Consider the following 21,435-nt stretch of genomic DNA (forward strand, 5'->3'; position numbering starts at 1 on the left):
GGAAGAAGGGCCCAACTCCCGTTCGTATTAAGACCTGTACCGTTGCCATGGAAACATCATATTTAATTTTGAATGTATGAAATATTGTATATTCATGTATTAAAGGTCCCCTGAAGAGGAAAACATTATGCCTATAAAACTTTTCAAAATATTTAGTTTTTTCCTAATATCTCAAAAACAGTTTTGATGGAGTTGGGCCCTTCTTCCACTCAGGTATTCAATTGATTTACTCATGGAAAAAGTATTAACCTTGGCATATCCTGCTGAGGACCTCTAGGACTCGTAGCATACACTCTCCTCCGAGCCAGTCCAGGATCTGATAGATGACGAGAACGGTGCAACAGATGAGGTGAACCCAAGAGGACTCTAGCAGCTGAGGCGGTGTGGATGGGACTGTTGTATCGTAATAGACGCTGAGTTGAAGAGATATTACGTGGTGAATTGGCTGGTGTTGCTGATACACATGGTGACTTGGCAGGTGTGGGCCACCTAAATGTAATAAATGAAAATGTAAGAAATTAAATTATTATGCAGTGAATAGATTATTATGATTATGGAAAGAAATTGGGCTATTCCATTTAAAATCCACACTACCCCTGTGGAAGATTTTGGAAATATCTACAACAGGGGGAGTATAAATTTCAAATGGAATGAGTACATTACGCAGGTCCATTTGAATTTCATACACCCTCTGAGAAGGATTCAACCTGAATCTTCAACAGAGGGGAGGGTGTGTTTCAAATGGAGCTGCTAATGTGTTCATTCCATTTGAAATTAATACTCCCCTGTGGAAGATATTTCCAAAATCTTCCACAGGGGGAGTGTGGATTTTAAATGGAATAGCCCATTATGATGATTATGGAAATAAAAATAAAAATTAATCACTTCCTTTATAGCATTAAAAATTCAAAAATGAAGTTGAAGGGGAATCTTTTTTGGGAGGGCAAAACATTACATTTAATGGACATCAACTCTGGATATCAAACGCTTATAATTTATATGGAAAGGCTGAAAAAATTATGGAAAAAAAGCAAATTCCAATTACTGGTATGTCTAAATAAAGGTTTTGTTCTAAAAAAATGACTAAAAACCAAATAGCAAAATAAAACTGTTCAATTTAATTATAGACATTTCTACAAATATTGATTCAATATTAAAACCAATCTGTAATTGCCAATTAGATCTGTATAAGGGAGCAAATCAAAAGATCAATGAAGGCCTATAAATGTCACTGTTATGCACTAAATTAACTTAATGTTAAATTTTTTATTGAGCAGTGATTATCTTTTAAGAAATGACCTGACAGAAAACTGTTTTTTACAACCTAACCTAAGATTGTGTTTTCACAATTTCTACAGCAACAACAAACATCTTACTGTCAATTCCATTCAATTTCAGCCCTTTGAAACAGTTAGAAATGGGGATCAGCAATCTAAAACTACCAAGAACTGATACCTGACATTGTAGGGCTTATTTTGCAAATGGGCCAAAATTTAATAGATTTTGATCTTTATTCAAATTCAAACATGAAATACTTTTCTGTTATTTTTGCAATAAACAGAAGCAAAAAAATACGCGACCAACCCTACTTGGAAGGTCTAGTCGATATAGAACCATGTTTTTTGTTTCGAAAGTCTGTTTTTCCTCATTTAATTTGGTGCTAATTTCACACAAATTTTGTGCAAATTTAGTATAAATTTAGTGCAAATTTAGGCAAGTTGTGCTTACCTTTTTCTCCTATCTTCAGGCACTTGTTCCACCTGTTGCCTCCATTGCTGTATACATGGATAGTCATCTAAATTGTCTGCATATGAGACGGCTCTCAAAACATCCAAATCTAACTTGGTTGGTTCATTCCTGTACAAACATAGACAAAAAAGAATGGCAATTAATTCCTTAGCATTCCTCATATTGATAATTAGATTATTGTGATATCTGAGTGCCATATTTCAGTTCCCCCCAAGACCAACAACTATTACTGAAGCATAAAAACACTACCACTATACTATAGTCTATTTGGCAGGGGCATAACAAGAGCCTCAGGGGCCCATGGACAAGGAGCAGTGCGGGGCCCTAAAACATCTACTTTATCACCCCTATCCCTAATCCACTACATTTTCGCTTTTGCTCGGGGCCCCTGAACCATTGGGGCCCCTGGACTTCGTCCACCCTGTCCTCCCGCTTGCTACACCCCTGCCATTTGGCTATCTGAAGACACTAGCATCCGTGTTTGATAGATGCACGATTAAAAGGCAGTGCATGTGTAGAATGCAATGTGGCGTGAAGTGACGGTGCCCTACAGATACATCGCCTTTGACTGTGTGTGTACCACCCATGGACACTACTCTCTCAAGGAAACCAAATGGTATATAGCTGATAAGTGTTATTGGATAGCATTCAGATATGACCATGCAATGGATGTTCAATGGGAAAAAATGTCCAAAACGTTTTAATAACATTTAAATGTCAGCTTATATAAAGGTGATGAACATGTTATTAAAATATTATATTTGAAATCCCTACAACCACCTTTGAAAAAAATCTTCTTAATATTTAATAACATAATGTTAGAATGTTTTGTGTCAAGTTTTCAAAAATGTTTTATGAATCTAATTAAAAGGTATTGCACCCTTTATATAACCTGACATTTGAACATTTTCTGGATAATGTTTGTGTTGTGCTGGGTATCCACGGCACAAAACTTTTGCGATTTGAAAAGACCCATCATTGTTATGGCAAGTAACTTTTGTAAAATTTATATATTTTCATAAAAGGTAGGGGAAATCCCTACATGGACTTGCACCTTCTTATATAATATAAACCAACTTACGCCGCCGCCGTCAGATAAATTTCTTCTTTCAACACAAAAACTTTTTCCTCGTATGGTGATAGAGCATTCTCTTCATGTGCACCAAAACTTTGGAACACTCTCCCTATGGACATTCGTTGTTGTGTATCACTTAATGTTTTTAAGAATCGTTAAAAAACATTTTTGTTCCAATCTGCTTATGATATTTAATATGTTTTTAAGTAACTTTTCCATATGCTTTAGATTTCACATGTTCCAATTCAAAGTGTATTTTTGCTAAATGTGCTTCTTGTCGGTATCAGGTATTGTTCATGTTTTTATTTTCTTATGTTGTTTTTTGTTTCTGTTTTGTATAGCGCCTTGGATTAGGCTGCCTAGATAGATGGCGCTTTATAAATGATTAAGTAAAGTTAAAGTTAAGTTAAACCACCATAACTCAATTGCATAAGTGCATTATTGTCAATCTCTTAGGTTTCTGCCCCACACCTCCTGACATTGATATGTACAATCTTAACAATGACCATAAAGAATTTTGCCACAGAATGCGTATACAGGCTTTCTTTGAGGAAAAACCACCTCAAAGAAGACATTGATGAAGCACCCACTCAAGAACCTTCTCCCAAACTTCAAGCCACTAAAAGCAAGTGGAATCCTCCTCAAAAGTTTCAATATCTTGAAGTTTTTCTGGATGAAGTCACAAATGAAATTAAACACATGGCGAGAACATCAAAGAAGCCAACAGACAATTTATTTTCATCTGAAAGACAAGCTCTAAGGGATTTTCGGCACAATCATGACCTCATTATAAAACCTGTTGATAAAGGTGGATCTATTGCCTTAATGGACAGGCTAGATTACATCATGGAAGGGAAGCGGCAGCTAAATGACACAGCAACCTACCAAAATGATCGTACCAACTTAAATCTGCAGAAAGTCAGTAAGTCACTAAAAAGATCTGTGCTGCTTTAATCCCTGAAGAAGTCAGATCTTCTCAGTTGTATCTTTTGCCCAAGATACATAAAAACATCACTCCTGTGCCTGACGCCCGATTGTCTCTAGCTGCTGCTGTCCCACAACACAGATATCCATATTTGTCGATTTTCATCTACCGCCTCTTATCACACATTATTATGTTTTGAAGGATCCAAGTTGTGATAATATTGGATCCAAAACATAATAGTGATACAATTTCATGCTTTATGCCCAATATTTATTGTCTCGCTATGAGTTGTAAAATATTGGACTCGACTACGTCTCGTCCAATATTTTAAAACTCATAGCTCGACCAATAAATATGGGCTCAACCGATCCAATTTTATATCAAAGTCGGTCTTACATCAAAGATACCACCCATTTTCTTCAGATTATTAATGACCTTAACCAAATCCGTTCCCCATTTCCAGCCAACACTTTGCTCTGCACTGCCGCTGTAAGCTGTATACTAGCACTGATCATATGACTCCTTAATAGTCGCACTAACAAATCCCCTTCTACTGTGGATCTTATCCGGTTATTAGAGTTAATCCTTACTCTAAACACATTCCAATTTGACTCTGTTTTCTACCACCAATTATCTGGGACCACAATGGGAACCAATGTGGCACCTAGCTATGCCAATGCTACCATGACCAGCATTGAGGAGGATATGTTGAGGAAAGCGTCTACCACTCCTTTAGTTTGGAAACGGTACATTGATGATGTTTTCTTCATTTGCAATGACTCACTTGAGACCCTTATTGAATTCCAGAATCATCTCAATGAATCCCATCCAACAATTAAGTTCACCTTTGAGACGTCTTCCACCGGCATACCATTCCTCGATATCATGGTTTCCATGGATTTTGACCATCAGCTCACCACCACAGTGTATAGTAAACCCACTGATTCACACCAGTACCTTCTTCATACATCCTACCATCCTCCCCACACCTTTACAAGTATTGTTTATAGCCAGGCACTTCGTACAATTAGGATATGCTATAAACCTGAGGAAGCTGACACAAAAATCGACAAGTTAAAAGGTCATTTCTTCAGATGCGATTATGATAAAGAAATGGTTAACCATCGAGTTGAACGTGCTAAACAACTGAACCATGCTTATCTCCTCACCTATAAAAAAGGTCAATCGCCGTGTCCCATTGGTTACCACTTATCACCCATGCCTCAAAGCTATTGGTTCCATAATTCAAAAACACCTCCCAGAACCCCACAAATCGGATCTCATGCAACACATTTTCCCTGAAGCACCCCTCACTGCTATTAGACGTCCCCGAAACATCACAGATCTCCTGGTTAAGGCCAAATTACCCCCCAAAAAAAGTCTGATTCTGGTAAACTGCTGGGTACACACAAGTGCACCGGCAAAAGTGTCATCTGCCGGGAACACCTTGTGGGAGGTAAAAAGTATACCAGTTCTCAGACTAATAAATTAGTTTTTTGGTTTTTTTAGTTCTTATATCAATTTTCTTTGTAGTTGAGTTGCCTGATGAAGACATAGTCGAAAGCTAGCAATTATAAATAAAGTTACTGCTATGTCCGTCGTATCTCATTTCACCCGTGCATTTACTATTTTCGATATGACAACCTGAGCGTGTATACACATCAATTTTTTCACAATATATTCTTAAAGGCCTATAGGAAAAAGAAATATTTGCAAGCATGAAAAATTCCATTTGCATACAATTCAAACGGAATATCAGAATCTGTTAAAATGATTATGGTAACAATCTGACATGCTCAACTTACCCTACAAGATAAACCGGTTCTGAATTGTCACATTCTCTGCCAAAAAGATGATTCCTCACATTTGATTTTGGTGTCTCCATCAACCCTCTACCATCATCACCATTTCCACCCTTCTCCTGCTGGTTACCAACATCCATTTTTTCATCTTCATCACATAAATCATCTTTGGGACATGACACTTGTTTAGTTTCACTATCATCACACCTGTCTGCAGCTGCTATTGCACCAAGTTGACCACTTTGGTTATTTTCAAAATTATCATGTTTTTGCTCTTGTAAATTTGACCCTAATTGTGGAATAGTACTGGCCTCCAAATTATTTATGTTAGCTTCATCGGCAGACAAAGGTGAAGATTTAGTTCTATCTGTAAAATTACTGATATCTGTTGCCATGGGAACACTGTTTGCATTTCTTGTCATCTGTTCTTGTTCTTCCATAGAATCTGATGTAGCCATGACATCTGATGTACTTTTAGAATCTGATGTACCCATAGCACCTGATGTAGCCATGACATCTGATGTATCAGTTCTGTTTGGTATGTCATGTGAGACGGTTTCACTATTGGATGCAATGTTAAGATTCTCAAAACTTGCCATCAAATTGGATACAATGTCATCTGTAGGTGTACTTGGTTTGTTGTCATTAGCTGGGTTGGTTTGATCACCTCCGGCTACTGGAAAAACACACATAGTTTTTGCTATCTTAGATTCATTATAATGTTTTGTTAAATGTAATTTTCATATCTAATATGTTAATTTGTGCAACTTTAGTATTGCTTGTATCCATTCTGTAACTTTCTTGTAGGCATTCTCAATCTGATTTTTATAGCTCTGCTTTATAAAAACCAAAATATGCTAGTATCAATAAAGCCAGGAACACCAAGTCTCAAAAACCTATCCAAATGGGTCTCGACTGAAGATAACAAGTTGCAAATTTTCTTTAAAAACTCCAAACTTTCATTATGGTACATTTTCATGACCATATTTGGAATCAACATGACAAATGCATTAAAATGAGTACAAACAAGCCCACTATTGAATCAGTGGTTCTTGAGATAGCTCTCAAGTCTTGATATTTTGAGAAAATGTCTCAAAACTTTGACTTTTTATATTGAAGCCTATTGCTAGCATGCAAATCATTAAAACATACTGTTCAGAGATGCACTTAGGAGTACCTGGGGGATGAGGTTCCAGGGGCAGAACCCCAAGAAACTCCCAAGGTTTTACCAGTAGAGTTGCTGCAGTAGGGTCCTCTCAAATAAAGTAAAATATATGAACAAAATTGGAAATTGTGTTGCCACTGCTATTTATGTAATGGACACATTATAGAAGTATAATTAATTGCAGTGTAGAACCATTTCTAATTTTTTTAAATATAAAATGAATCTATGTATGTGAGGGGAATACTTACTCTTAGATATGACTTTCTTTTGAGAATGTTGCCTCCCTTGCAGATATTCTTCTAATTGAATCAGACCTTCTGATGAAGAAAGGTCCACATAGGCATCAAGAAAATCCCAGTATTCAGCCCATGGTACATGCATGGAACGTGCCAATTCTCTATAAAATAAAACAGTTTACATCAAATTATCATCTTATAGTTGACAACAAAGGCTGTTCTGGATTTGAATCCAGGACCTCTGGGTGTCTAGACAAAGGTTCCCTAGCTTGGTAGTGAGGTCAGTGCTTTTAAATGATTGCACCGCAAGGTGCCCACAAATCATGTGCCCTTGAAAGCGTGCATATAATTTATGTTCCGCAGGATTAGGTTAACGAGTGCGATTAGATACTACGACCAGCAAAATACACCCCTACATCACTACCACTGGAGGTGACAAAGTATGGTATAGAGAGTCTGGACCCACATACATCCATATGGGAAATCTGTCAGATGGAATGCATGGGAACCAAAATAATGTACCACCAGCATTATATGGACAAAGGCAAAATGAAATAATTGGTGTCCTTAAGCTAAAGTGTTACAAAGTTTTGACCATGTAGTGCTTGGCACACATTATAGCCCTGTACACCCAAGGCAAACAAATAAGCACTTTACATCAAAGTTTGTCAGCTATGTGGTGAAAAACAAAACCAGAGGTAAACCAAATTCTTCTCCATGAGAGACACACAAACATAGTAGAGTCTGGACTCAAGCCTCTTTGGTAATACGTACCAAGAACAGTCAATATTGCAACATACCTGGTAACAGCTAGCTATGTATGTCAAAGGTTCGCTATGTCGAAAATGAAATAAGGCTCACTATTTTGACTCTACCCTAATCCTAACCCAAATGTAACTTATTTTATAATCAACATAGCAAACCTTATTGTATATTTGCCATAGCAAATCTTATTTTGTGTATTTTCAACATTACAAACCATCGACATAGCGAACCTTCAACATGGCGGGCATTCAGACACTACAAACCTGGCTACTCTTTCCAAGCCTTTGTCACTGTCAGCTCTTCTTATGGCTGCAGCTCTCTTACTTTCTGCCGATGGAGGAGTGCGTAGATGCTTATGGAATGTCTCAGCCTGGTGTGAAAATCAAACATATGATGGGAAATGTTAGTACTAGTAGTAATGGTTTAATTATGATTAGAAATGCTAAAAAAGACACACAAAAACACATGTCCGATGAGATGTCTCTTATCCATTGTTGGGATACAGGCAAATATAGCAATATAGCAATATAATAATAACAAGGAAGGCACAGCCTAATTTGGTCACAGTTTCATAATTTATCTTGGAATTTGTAAAGTAAGATGACAATTTATAGCTAGTATTATAGGGCAAATGTTGGTGCAGGCCTTCTGGAAGATCTTTACATCCTATTGCATTGTAAAAGAAGACCTGGAAGGCAAAGAACATCCTACTTGTCTTATGCACAAAATCTGTTGGGGGACTTTTACTGCCAGATGCCATTACCAGGCCATGTCATTTCCAGGCCATGTCATTTCCGGGTTAGGTCACTGTTATATACTACATGTTCATGTACCTACTACCAAATGTTACCTGTTTTTATTCAAATGTTTTTTCCAGTCCCTTCATATAACCTATGGGTGTTATCGTTACTTGGGGCGTTTGGTCATGAAAAAAATCAAGTTTGTTCATTGCATTGTTGATCACCAATCAGAGTAGATTGAAAAATAGTTTTTTGTTTCTTTTCTTTATTCTCTGTCTAATATGTAGCCTAGTGTGGAGTGGCTTTGGCTGTGTTTGGCCCATTATTTTAACAATATTTTATCTTTGTACACATTACATAATTAATCCATTATGATACACCTTCATTTCTGCAGTACAACCATGTCATACATGTATGTAAGCAAAAATAAACAAATGTTGTCCTTAATAATATCCCAAGTTGATGGAATTTACATTGAAAATTATTAGTTTTTGATCATGTAATGCATAAAATTAACACAATGAAGGCAAAACATTATCATAAAATGGGCTTAATTTGTAGTTTGTCAAAATACTTGGCATATTTCAGACCCGAGAAGATGAGAAGTTTTTTCTTCTTATCTTCTCTGTTCAGACACACTTGTACTTGCAACCATACTACAGCAGGCTATATTAGCTGGCTTCTTTATCATGAATTGACAATGTACTGTTACATATAGAGGCTTCACTTCCTTAATTATTATGAAGTGGGTGTCAATACTTGGAAGGGAAGTATAATAGCTTCTTGCATTGACGTCACAAGTGTAGCAACAAAGGAACCTCCCACTAAGAAATTTGATGAAATTCAATTGAAAAATTGCTACAGAGTGCCATCAATCATCTCAATGGGAACTCTGATACAATGAAGAGAAGCAGTGAATGCTGCAAGTTTATCTTATATTATACAATATACAACTAGGCAGTGTCTTTATAGATAACTTAAAAGCACCCAGGGGGAGGGGGGCACACACAAATTAAGGTGGTATGGGTATGACATGTGCAGTGGTCAATGGTCTGACTCTCCGGTAATTCCTTAAAGGGGGTCTCCGGCAATCATAACATTATGCTTTATATGTTAGAAAAATAATTATCAAGCACAAATCACATGGTTTTATTTAAAACAAACTCATATTGACCATAAACAAACGAATAGAAACATTCGGCTCTCAACATGCAATGTTTAAAATTTCCGTGCCGAAATTGTCTAAGTGCAATGACGTTATGGTTATTTGTGCTCATTTGTCGTCAGCCTTCATTGTATTACTGGGACATCATTTTGAATATCGCGTGTTGAGAGCCGAATGTTTTTAATCGTTTTTATGGTCAATATGAGTTTGTTTTAAATAAAACCATGTGATTTGTGCTTGATAAATATTTTTTTAACATAATATAAGGCATAAATGTTATGATTGCTGGAGTCACCCTTTAAGACCCATATTCAGATCATGCGCCAGCTATTTGGGTCTCAAACACTGACAAATTTGGACAAATTAGGAATTTTTGAGCTCCACTGCGTATAATAAAAAAACATTGAAATTTAAGACCATGCCCCTATTTTGCCTCAAAATCAGTTTGGCACAACACTACTAAAATATAAGTTAAGCCCCCGCCCGAACAGCATACAACATTATTTCTTACCTCTGATGGCGACATGGGTCCAGCATAGGCTTTGGTACAGATATTGGCATCTACAGGACTTTCTTCTCTTGCACGTATCCCAGAATTCACTTGTTGCATTCCAGCTTTGTCAGGTGACCATAATTCACCAATCACAGGTTGTGTAGAATTATCTTCTGATCTTAGCAGCGGTACATAGTAATTATCTAAAATGTGAGGACAAACAAGATATGTTAGGTGGTTGCAACTACATATTACAGGTGTCAATAGGAGTTTCCAATTGGGTAAATAAATGATTGAATAATAGTACCTACATGTACCTCTTACATTGACAGAAATAAAAAACATTTGTCTACCGATTCGATATCGATTCGATTCGATATCGGCAGATATCCGATCAATCGCGAAAAGCACAAAAATTAAACCCCTGCAAAAATTTCCCACTATACAGTATATTTCTACTATACTTTGATCAGCTCGTAATCGGCGGGCCTTATAACATCGCGGATTAATATCAAAATATTTTATTTTGAGAATTGTCTTGTGATATCTCGCCAGAAGCATCACAAATTATTAATTGAAGTCCTGTACTTTGTCTACTTTCTTTAACACACAAAATATAGGCCAGACAGGTCAACTAATAGCACTCTGAACATGGGTCTACTTTTCGGCGTAGTGATAAAAGCCTAACATTTACCACCTATTTAGAGCTGATCAAACTATACAAACAAATATGATTTCCACAGGAAATTAACATGTCATTTTAATCTACAAATTCCAAAGGCATAAATGTGCAAACTAAATGTATATTTTTGGTAATGTCACTAATGACACTGAAGATAATCTCATTTTGACTTCACTTCATTACTTGATCTTTGATCGTCTAGTGTTCACCATATCCTGTCCTAATGGGCCATTCCACCACACCAACAAACAGTATTATATGGTCGTGCGTCCTTAATTTCAATTCTCAGAAAAAAATCATTTACTCCTAAACTAAGCATTAAAATTAGCAGATATTTGCCTAATTTTGGCTAAATATGGATTGGTCATGATTAGCAATGTTAAATCCTGCAAGTGTACCACAAATGGGAGAGATCAAGTAATTTTTAATGATTTTAATCAGCCTTTTTCTTCTGTTCTCTGTACAGAAATACTGGCATGGTTTTGCATGTAAATTAGGTAATTCCCAGACTTCACAGACTTTGAAAGCCTGTCTTAAAAAATAATGATGGTCAACCTATTTTTACCCAGCCAGAGGGATCAGGCAAGGCCTGAATTCAACTATCATAGCTGTCGCTAAGAACTGAGTCGCTCCTGTGACGTATTCTTTAGGCAAATTTAGCACATATCTCTGGGACTTGGTGGTGTGAGATCTTAATCTCCCACACAGGGATTGTGAATCTCAAATGGGGTTAACTGAATGGGTGACTCCATTTGAAATTCAGACTCCCTGTGTACGAGATTAAGGTCATGTCTTCCACAGGAGGTGTTTAAAATTTCAACTAGAAATAACCCTATGTACCTTCTAATAGATGAATGATTCTCTTCTTGGTAGAATTGTCACCAGATCGGCTGCAGGCAATCTAGATACATAATTGAAATAAAATGAGAAATTCCAGTTTGGCATGTTTATACCAGTCATTAAAGCTTGTTTGGTACTATCGTAAAAAATTCATTTGAATGAACACAGTTGCCAACAGCTGTACGCTATCCAACTGCGATCTTATTTCAATATGAACACACAACCATGGATACTTTTAAAATGAAAATATTAACCAATCACAAGTGAGTTGACATGGTTGCATTCAGTGTATGCGGATAATCGTCATGCTGTTGGAAACTGTGTTCATTTAAATGATATTTTTACAATAGACTCCACTAGTATATATCGGTATGAAGTCAAGGCTCACAGTGCCGATATGAACAAAAAAAAAAAGTGAGCTAGCTTGAACTTATCATGAAGTTATAAAACAATGGCTTTTAAAATTGTCCCAGCGTAACCTATATGAAACTCAAGATCATGGCTGTGCTGTACTTCTTATTACTGCTAGCCCCTGATTTGTTATTTAATGAAAAGAGTACTTTAGGCCGCAGTGGACAACTACAAAAATGGGATATTACACTTGAAATTTACACTACCCCAGTGGAAGATTTTGGAAATATCTTCCACAGGGGTATTTAGTTGAGTTAATCATTTTAAAACCCATACTCCCCTTGTATTATGGCTTTACCTATATCTTCCACAACTGGAGTAAGTATTTCAAATGAAAATTACCCAATTGTATATTCTATTCAAAATTGATACCCCTCTGTTGCAGAATATTGCTAAATCTTCTACAGGGAAAGTGTGTAATTTAAATGGAATAGCCAAAGTTTGGTACACATGTATAACAGATTTTGAAAATCCATATTGACACTTTGAATCAGTTACTCAAAATTACAAGCCAAGCAACATTTATTTATTACTGTGCTGGATCTCAAATACAATCAATCCAAAACTTTGTGATAAGAAATATCCTTAAAATATCTTATTACATATACCTGTTTTGCTGTTTGTCCATATTTATTTTTGACTGTTTTATCACACATGACATTGTCCACCAACACCTCAACAACATCAGCATTGCCAAATTTACTGGCAAAATGCAGTGGAGTCTCACAATTCTGTTGAAATAATAAAGATGGTCATTTAATAAACTGTTGATGAGCCAGCTGCTTATTTCCAACTAATTATTTTTTTTTAGCAAAGGAAAATGGGAAAATATCAATTTATATTACTCAATGAGTCAATAATAGAAACTAGTCTTATCAATAGAAGCTATATGTTGAGTTTTGGAATTAAATCTAATACTGGAACTCAATTTTTTGCAACCATTTCCATGTTGTGTCTGGAACCACCAGACTTCATCAGGCAACTGACCCGCTGGACTGGTCACATGATAGACGGCTAGGTATCGACCCGATGGCCCCGTCCCATGCATGAGATAAGTTAAAGCGGAGTCCCCCTTTCTTGTTCAGTGATGGTTGCTCAATGCGTTCCCAAATGGCTTCTTTTATGCCTCTCCTATGCCATTGTTCCTCCTTGTCTAGAATAATGACTTCCTCGTTCTTAATTGAGTGTCCAGTGTCCTTTAAATGGAGGTAAACAGCAGAGTTTTGCGCTTTGTTGGTACTTGGTCTCCTATGTTGACCAATACAGGTTTTTAACGCCTGTTTGGTTTCTCCAACATAAGCTGCTGAGCTAGCCGTCTATCACGTGACCAGTCCAGCGGGTCAGCTGCCTGATGAAGTCTGGTGGTTCCAGACGCAACGTCGCAATAGTTGCAAAAAGTAAGTTCCAGTATTAGATTTAATTCCAAAACTACTGGATGACTAAGAACATTCACTCATTTGAAGCTACATGTTGTCTCTCACACAGTCTGCATGTGCATATTTTTGCTCATTGAGAAACACTTAAGTGGACCAGTCTTCAGGAAACATGTAGCATGATTGAAGGTAGGAATACACATGTGATGCAACTTAAGAATAATGGTTTACTGGGTGAGATTCAAAGTTCGTGAAATATCCTGAAAGTAGAAAATCCTGTGAAATTGAGCTAACATACCCCCAAAATGGGCTGAAAATCAATACTATTGCAGTAAATTTTGGCCACAAAAAAACCTGAAATCAGTAGAAATCCTGACGAATCACACCTCTGGATTTAGTATTATTACAAAATTAAGTCATGGTTTTTGGAGAGGGGAAGGAAAGGAGGAAGGAAGAAAACTTTTTCTCGGGTGCGGTTTTGAACCACCGACTCGGCCTCAGGTGCCAGACACGTGCACGGGCCTACCTTGCCATGGGGGTGTAGCATGCCCGGCCAAGCTTTCCGCAACCACATGACTGTTCGCATGATGACGCAATCACATCACCTGGGATACCTGCCTGTGCCTATGCTTTGTGAACTGTGGTTTTGTGTTGTTATATGGTTAGGGTTAAGATACACATATAGGGGGAAAATTAAGGTGTTCTTAACCCTAATGCCCTTGCTGCTTTTTGGCGAGGGGGAAGGAAAGGAGGAAGGAAGAAAGAAAAAAGAAGAAGAGAAAACTTTTTTCTCGGATGCGGTTTTGAACCACCGAACACTCGGGTGCCACACACGTGCACGGACCTACCTTGCCACGAGGGTGTAGCTTGCCCGGCCAAGCTTTCCGCGCCCATATCACCTAGGATACTTGCCAGCGCCTATGCTTTGTGAACTGTGGTTTTGTGTTGTTTAGTATGGTTAGGGTTAATGAAAATATCATTGTGGGATGAAATAGATTGACAAAAAATAAGTTTTTATATCTGAAGTTACCACAGAATTGACAAGAAGAACCAGGACTCCCTACATGGATATGAACAAAAACAAATTTGCATGATAACCACACTATCACATGTTGTGTCGTTCCTTAGACACAGTCATTGTGTCGAAACATGCAGTGTGTCTAGTATCTCCCATAAGTACCATTTAGTTTCAGGTGTATTTCAAACAAAACACAAATACCCCAAATATTTGCCCCATGTGTGTACGGGTTGTCTGGTTTTAATTCTGTGGAAGTTACAAATCTGCTCTTACCCCTTTATCTGGCATATTGAGATACAAGTCTAACAGGACCTGTTGTCTCTTCTGGCGTGTTTCTGGTGAGTCTTCTGGATACATCAAAGCAAAGAATTGAGGGTCTTCTAATGTCTCTATGATGAGGCGACACATTGAGGCAAGATTCCCCAGTGCTGTCACATGCAACGCATTGTACCGTGGTCCTTCCTGTAGGGGAGAGTATAACAAAGCAAAGAATTGAGGGTCTTCTAATGTCTCTATGATGAGGCGACACATTGAGGCAAGATTCCCCAGTGCTGTCACATGCAACGCATTGTACCGTGGTCCTTCCTGTAGGGCAGAATATATCGAACAGTGAGCAGCTGTTGTCATGATTCACAATTGAGTATGTAAGTGAAAGGAGGGCCCAACTCCACCATTTTACAAAGATGACTTAGACCCAGCATTTTATTGCTAGCAGACAGTTCTCTCTTGTGTGTGAAAGGGCTCAATTCCACTCTCTTAATAGTCTTCCCAAGTACACTTACATGTATTATTATTATAAAACATTTATATGGCGCTCCACAAAGCACTTAATCATGATATCAATGGTAGAAAGGCCCAACTCCATGGAGTTGGGCCTTTCTTCCACAAATATTGGGAATATCATGGAGATGGAGTTGGGCCCTTCTTCCTCTTATATGTAGGTATTCAATTTCATAATGCCAGCAATATGAATCTTCTGATGATTTCATACACTCTTAGAACCACACAGCCAAGAAAAGTCATTAGAAAAATATGCGGAGTACATAAATGTTACTTGTGGCCAATTTGATCAAGTTGTATACAAGTCACATCCATGCATAAATTTGGCAAATTTATTAAATCTTTGGATGTGATAGGATTTGGATTGAAAAAAAAATATTTGCGCACCACTTTGTGATGAACAACAGAATGACTTCCAATTGAAAAGAAGACAATGCTTGATAAGGTTTTCCTAGTATAAAATCCATACTCTCCCTAAGGAGAAGACATGACCTTAACCTTCCACACAGGGAGTCTGAATTTTAAATGAGGTTACTTGATTGGGTGTCTACATTTGAAATCTACACACCCTGTGTAGGAGATTAACCCTAACACTGACCCATGCTTTTTGATATCGGAAGTCAAAGACGATCCAAATTTTTCAAGAAGAACAAGAATTTTTGACTAGGCACCCCGGGATTTGAACCTTTGACCCCCCGCATGCCAAGCCCACGATCGCGGACTGGTAGCTGCACAGGTTATCGCTGCCCGGCCAGCAATTCCGTGAGCATATCACACTTAGGGTCATTGCGTCATCGCAGACCCTGGGATCCATGCATGCGCCTAATTTTTCATTGTGGTATTTTGTGGTTTTTACTGGTGTTAGGGTTAGGGTCATGTATTCTGTAATGTGTGTATGGATTTAAACTGGAATAGGAGTTTTCAACACAACTGGAACCTATCAGTCTATCTAAACTTGACTTACTTGACTTGACTTGACTTATCTAAACAGAAACCACTAATCGTTCACTAATTAGGCAGTGTCTTTATAGATAATTGGGTACTTGACAACAACTGTATGTGTATACAACATGACTGGTCACTCCAGTAGTCATTGGCCTTGCTTTACACAAGTACCATATTGTTCCTAATAAGTGCCCACGAGCCGTGACATTTCATGAAGGGTGGGCGTTTATTAGGGATCAATTTTGTGTGTACGTTTTTACATTAAATGACCAAAATAACACCACCCATTCCAGTTTTAGATGCACCTGTTTGCAGGGAGAATGGCTTATCATCATGAGAAATAAACTTCCTATAATCCAATGAAACCTATATGATCTAACATTTTTTTTTTCAAATATGGTTCAATTTTGATTTTGGAAAATCTTGGGGGTTGGGCGTTTAATAGAGACTGGGCACTTATTAGGAACAATACGGTATGCCAAAGGGCTGTTAATCGGTCAGTGTCTCAAAGATTGTGGTAAGCCATTTCACAGCAGTATTCACACCTCTGTAATTAGGCAGAATTTTTTCTCTGTTTAGAATTTAGATAGACTGATCATGGTATCCTTGAAACGGTCATTGAAATACCTGTTGATATTGAAACAAATCTGACTTGCCTTCATAATAGTTGGTGTGTCTCCAGAGCTGATAAGATATCTAGGGTTATTCCAGATAATCTTTGTGTATTGTTCCTGGTCGTTGGCTTCTATGGCTTTGCGGAGACCCACAAGCTGCTGGTTTTTAGGCGACTGGAAACAATTGGCACTTTCACTAACAACTTGCTGTGGAGTAACAATTGTTGTTATTATTATTAAGGGCTGGGGTATGAACGTTTGGACAGTATTTATTTTGGGACATTAGAGCACATCAGACATATCGAATTGCATTCTGAATACGAAGAATGTCATTCTGATATCAAATAATTTTGATTTTTGAAATTCACAATTTAATACACATTTTATGGCAAATCATTAAAAATTGATATTTTTGATATTTAACAGTACTTGAAGTAAACTTTATAAATCTGATGATTTATACTTAAAGTGTATGTAGGTGGGAAGACATGCTTCGTATTCAGAATGCAATTCGATAGGTCTGAGGTGCTCTCATGTCCCACAAAAAATACTGTCGAAACGCAATAAACGCTCATTTTAGATCCCTTAAACCAGTAAATATGCTATTCACAGACAAAATAAATGCCATACAGTAAGATATGACAAAAGAAAAAATGAGAATAAAAGGTCTTGAAGTACTTCTTGATGGCATTGATGGAACAGGCATTGGGCTATTCCAGTTGAAATCCATACACCCCTAAGACATGACCTTATTCTTCCACAGGGAGTGTAAATTTCAAATGGGGTTACCTGTTAATGGGTAACACCATCTGATATCTACACCCCCTGATCTGTGAAGGCCTACCTACATTGGGATATTCTAGTTGAAATCTATACCCCCCTATGGAAGACATGACTTTAATCTCCCACACAGGGAGTGTAGATTTCAATTGCAGTCACCCATTCAGGTAACTCAACTAGGTCTTCCATAGGTGGTGTATGGATGTCAACTGGAATAGTCCATTATGTGATAGGTAACAATTTCATATTGAGCTATTCCATTTGAAATGTGCTTTTTTATGCAGTTGCTACACAAGCATTCCAACAAAATGCCCTTGTACGTATGTGTAGGTTACCATGCTGGATTCAATACTGCCTCCAGTGACTTCTTTACATCACTACTAAACAATGCATTATATAACAGCACAATATTATAAATAAGGTAGCAGTTCATGACCTGATAGTCAAAAAGTAAATGGATGATTTCAAAATCAGGGCAACATAACGACCGCAAGGATGTTTTCTTTCATTTCAGATATTGACCATTCTCTCCTTACATTCTATTATTGCAAATGCTCTAAACAGCTCTCCTTGAAGGCTCCTGAAGAGCTTTTTGATGCTCTCCTGCAAATTCGAAAAGATAGTCACTGCAAAATCAACCCTCACTTTGGTTGCAAGGTTTAATATTATTTATAAACAGCTGCCTTATTTCTTGTGTTGTCAGAGAGTCAACACCAGCCAATCACTTACCACATTGGTAGCACCTGTCCGTGAAACTGGTTCAGTTCTTTTAGGAGTACTCAAATCTTGATGGGAGTTAACAAATGTCTCGGCTTCTTGTTGGCTCTTGAACACTTTGAAACGTGCACCTTTATTTTTCTTCATCATATCAAATGCCTCCTTTCTGTTCTCATACACACGGGCACCGCAGAGAGGTACTGTCAAGAGAAAAACAAATATTAATAATTTTAACTACAAACATGGTATTGTGCACCCTACATGCACAGTGGCGGCGCCACTGGGGCAAGTATTTTTCGGGGGCAAATATTTTTTCCCCCCCACTTTTGAGGCAAAACCCCAAAATCACGTAAATTTCCACTTTTTGCGGCAATTTTGCATTGCCCCCCCATCGAAATTCACTTTGCCCCCGAAAAAAAAATTCCTGGTTCCGCCACTGCATGCACATGCCTCAAGGATCACAGCACTAAAATCACTATTTGCTAAATCAGAAGTCTACAAAATCATGCTACACATGCTATGTCTTCTGAAGGTACATGTATTAACTTATACAAAATGCGGGACAATTGGCAGGTCTGTAATATTGGAACCGCTTGAGTTTTGAAACTTTTCAATTCCATTATAAGCTCATTCAAAGTTAATCTAATATTGCATATTGGAAATGGATGCATGCGTATGATCTATATTTTCCAGATGGATGAAAATAACTGTGATATGTACAGGATAAATGCCTTGTTGATTCTGCTGTGAAACTAAAGTGAACTTGAGTCACATCAGTTTGGAATAGTGTGTTCGATAGAATTAAAGTTTACCAGTCATTTGAATGAAATTGTCCATCCTAATTTGACCTTTAAAATGTTAACCAAATTTGGGGGGGCAAAGGGGAGTCAAAGCAGTTTAAATGTGTGTTGCCATGATTTTGTTTTGCAAATCTGATCTACTTAAAGTTACTATATATTTTCAACAGCTTTAATTTTAATTTAGCATCTATCTGTCTAAAGCATTAAATTTTGTTTGTCCCAGGCAAATTCCCTATCAATGTGTTGGCCAACCACCTGTTCCCCTATCATTTTGGGTGGACAGTTTGCTCCTGGGATGCATCTGGTAGATGCTTAATTCTAAGAATACTGCTTTAAGGGTAGACTAGGTATTGTTGGTGAAACAGCCCCCCCCAAAAAAAAAGTAAATTTTCTTTATTTATTATTGAAAAATAACACTTTGATGTTTTACAAAAGTTCATTCTATACAAATCATATATTTTGAAAACTTGCTTGATTTATTGTTAACGAGTTAAGTACGTTTTACAAAAGTGTTGTTGTTTCAGCCCTCTTTACAACAGAACTCAAGAACCACAGGACCTACAAAAGTATATTTGTGATATATATTTGAATTCTTCTACACGCTGTCGTTCACTATGAAATGATCAATGTAATTTTTGCCAAAGCTCACTACCATTTGCAAGATGCTGTGAACTACCAAATTGCAACAGTTTAAAATAGTTGCTAACCTTGGTAAGTTCTGGGAATTCAAATGGCTATACATGTAGCAATATCTATTCTAGAACTGATTGACTCCCACATCAGACGTCTGGTTTATGTTTTCGAAGTCAAAATTTTGACAGGGACTTTTGGTGAAAATGACGGGCACTTATCAAATCCTAGCTAAGACCCTGCTCCCTGTCCCAAAAGACAGACAGATGAGTAGCTATTCGCCACTTGCACGGTCGCCATGGTCGCGTACCAAAGCGAGGCTCTCCCCGCATCATCGTTTCAATATGGCGATTCCGTGCAAGTGGAGAATGGTATAAGACACAGGATGGAATGACAAATTGAAATACCCACCTTTGAATGTGGGTGCATCAGGCACATCCATAGTATCCATATCCTCTGTAGACAGCTGAACCACATAAAACAAACCATCTGATGAACAACTCTTCTTCACATCTGCTTCCTTCTTCACATCCTTTGTCTTCGATTCCACATTCACTTGCTGCTGATCCATGCCATCAGTTGTCTCCAATTTATCCCTTTTTTCACCATCCCAGGGCTTTGGTCCATTGTCTGTGGCATCTTGACCACACCCAGTTGTTGCTAGGAGATGTTTTGCTAGTCGTTTCTCAAAGAACTTCCTTGTTGTTTTTGCAATGCCACCACATGGCTGTCCTGCAGCCTTTAATTCTGTTCTCAGCTCAGCATCTGATATCTGGGAGAGTCGCTGCAATATGGCATCCATGGCTCAATGTCTAACTCTTTATGAATATCTGGTAAAGATTTACATAGTTGATCTCTAAAAAGAACAAATTCAACATTTATACACAAAATTTACAAAATTTACTGGAAATCAGAGAATGGCTATCACTGATGGGTTGCTCTACTTTGGGAACAAGGGTGAAAATAAGTGGGAGACGGGAGCCGCTTGGCCCCAGAAACTCATTCAGCACATCTTTATTTTTATTGGCCCTTGGTGATCAGAAATGGCACCTGGTTCCTAGTTAATTTTATTGAACCAAGTACCATTTTTATGAAAAAGTAGCTCCTGAGCCAACACTCCTTATTTTCACGTGATCATATCCAGTATTAGAGTGCATAGTTCCATTGTATAGGGTCCACAACTTATAAGTTCCCCCCTAAATACTGTTTGACATAAATCGAAAAATATTTGACAAAATGCAAACGTGTAGAAAGGCATGGGTAGCCTTATTTGTTTTACACATGTGGTCCAAATTATAGCATCACACATCATTGCGTTCAGTCACAATGGGTTATTATTAGGGGTGTGATTTTCGGGTAATTTTGTGCCCGGGTACACGGCGCATTTTTCGGGCGGGTAACCGGGTAAAAAAAAAAAAAAAAAAAAAAGTAGTCCACTTGCCCATTGTGCATACTCTGAATATTGTATTTAAGCTTAAAACTCTGATTTAATTAATGTGTGCACAATTGATAGATTTTCACATCTGATCTTTTCAGTCACCCTACTCCCTCTCTTTGTTAGCTTCCCAAGTAGACTACTGACTTTGCCTTGCGGTTAAGATTTTTAACATGGGACTCTATGGAGAGTTAGGCCAATTTCTGGCCTAACTAAAATTGGCCATGATGTAATGCATCTTTAAATGGATCTGCCTTGTGATTGGTCGCCCATATCTCGCTATGGTTTAAATCTT

At 37.7% G+C, this 21,435-nt stretch overlaps 1 protein-coding gene across 3 annotated transcripts; it reads right to left on the minus strand.

The window, feature by feature from the left end:
• Positions 1 to 220: 220 nt before the first annotated feature.
• On the minus strand, positions 221 to 20,591 carry LOC140161119 (ankyrin repeat and LEM domain-containing protein 2-like). 3 transcript variants are annotated; one of them, XM_072184527.1, is made up of 13 exons: positions 20,117 to 20,591; positions 18,288 to 18,475; positions 16,821 to 16,985; positions 14,713 to 15,024; positions 12,657 to 12,779; positions 11,638 to 11,698; positions 10,134 to 10,318; positions 7,981 to 8,087; positions 6,965 to 7,113; positions 6,051 to 6,227; positions 5,555 to 5,996; positions 1,729 to 1,857; positions 221 to 489 (listed from the first exon to the last, which is right to left on the minus strand). In XM_072184527.1, exons 1-13 carry the CDS (start codon positions 20,505 to 20,507, stop codon positions 231 to 233), a joined length of 2,688 nt encoding a protein of 895 aa, XP_072040628.1. In that variant the 5' UTR covers positions 20,508 to 20,591; the 3' UTR covers positions 221 to 230. The 3 variants fall into 3 exon arrangements, with proteins under 3 accessions (XP_072040628.1, XP_072040627.1, XP_072040626.1); XM_072184526.1 differs by having other exon boundaries at positions 5,555 to 6,224; XM_072184525.1 differs by having other exon boundaries at positions 5,555 to 6,227.
• Between the last annotated feature and the right edge of the window lie 844 nt (positions 20,592 to 21,435).

This window comes from Amphiura filiformis, chromosome 9 (assembly GCF_039555335.1).
Source record: "Amphiura filiformis chromosome 9, Afil_fr2py, whole genome shotgun sequence".
Taxonomy (NCBI): Eukaryota; Metazoa; Echinodermata; class Ophiuroidea; order Amphilepidida; family Amphiuridae; genus Amphiura; species Amphiura filiformis.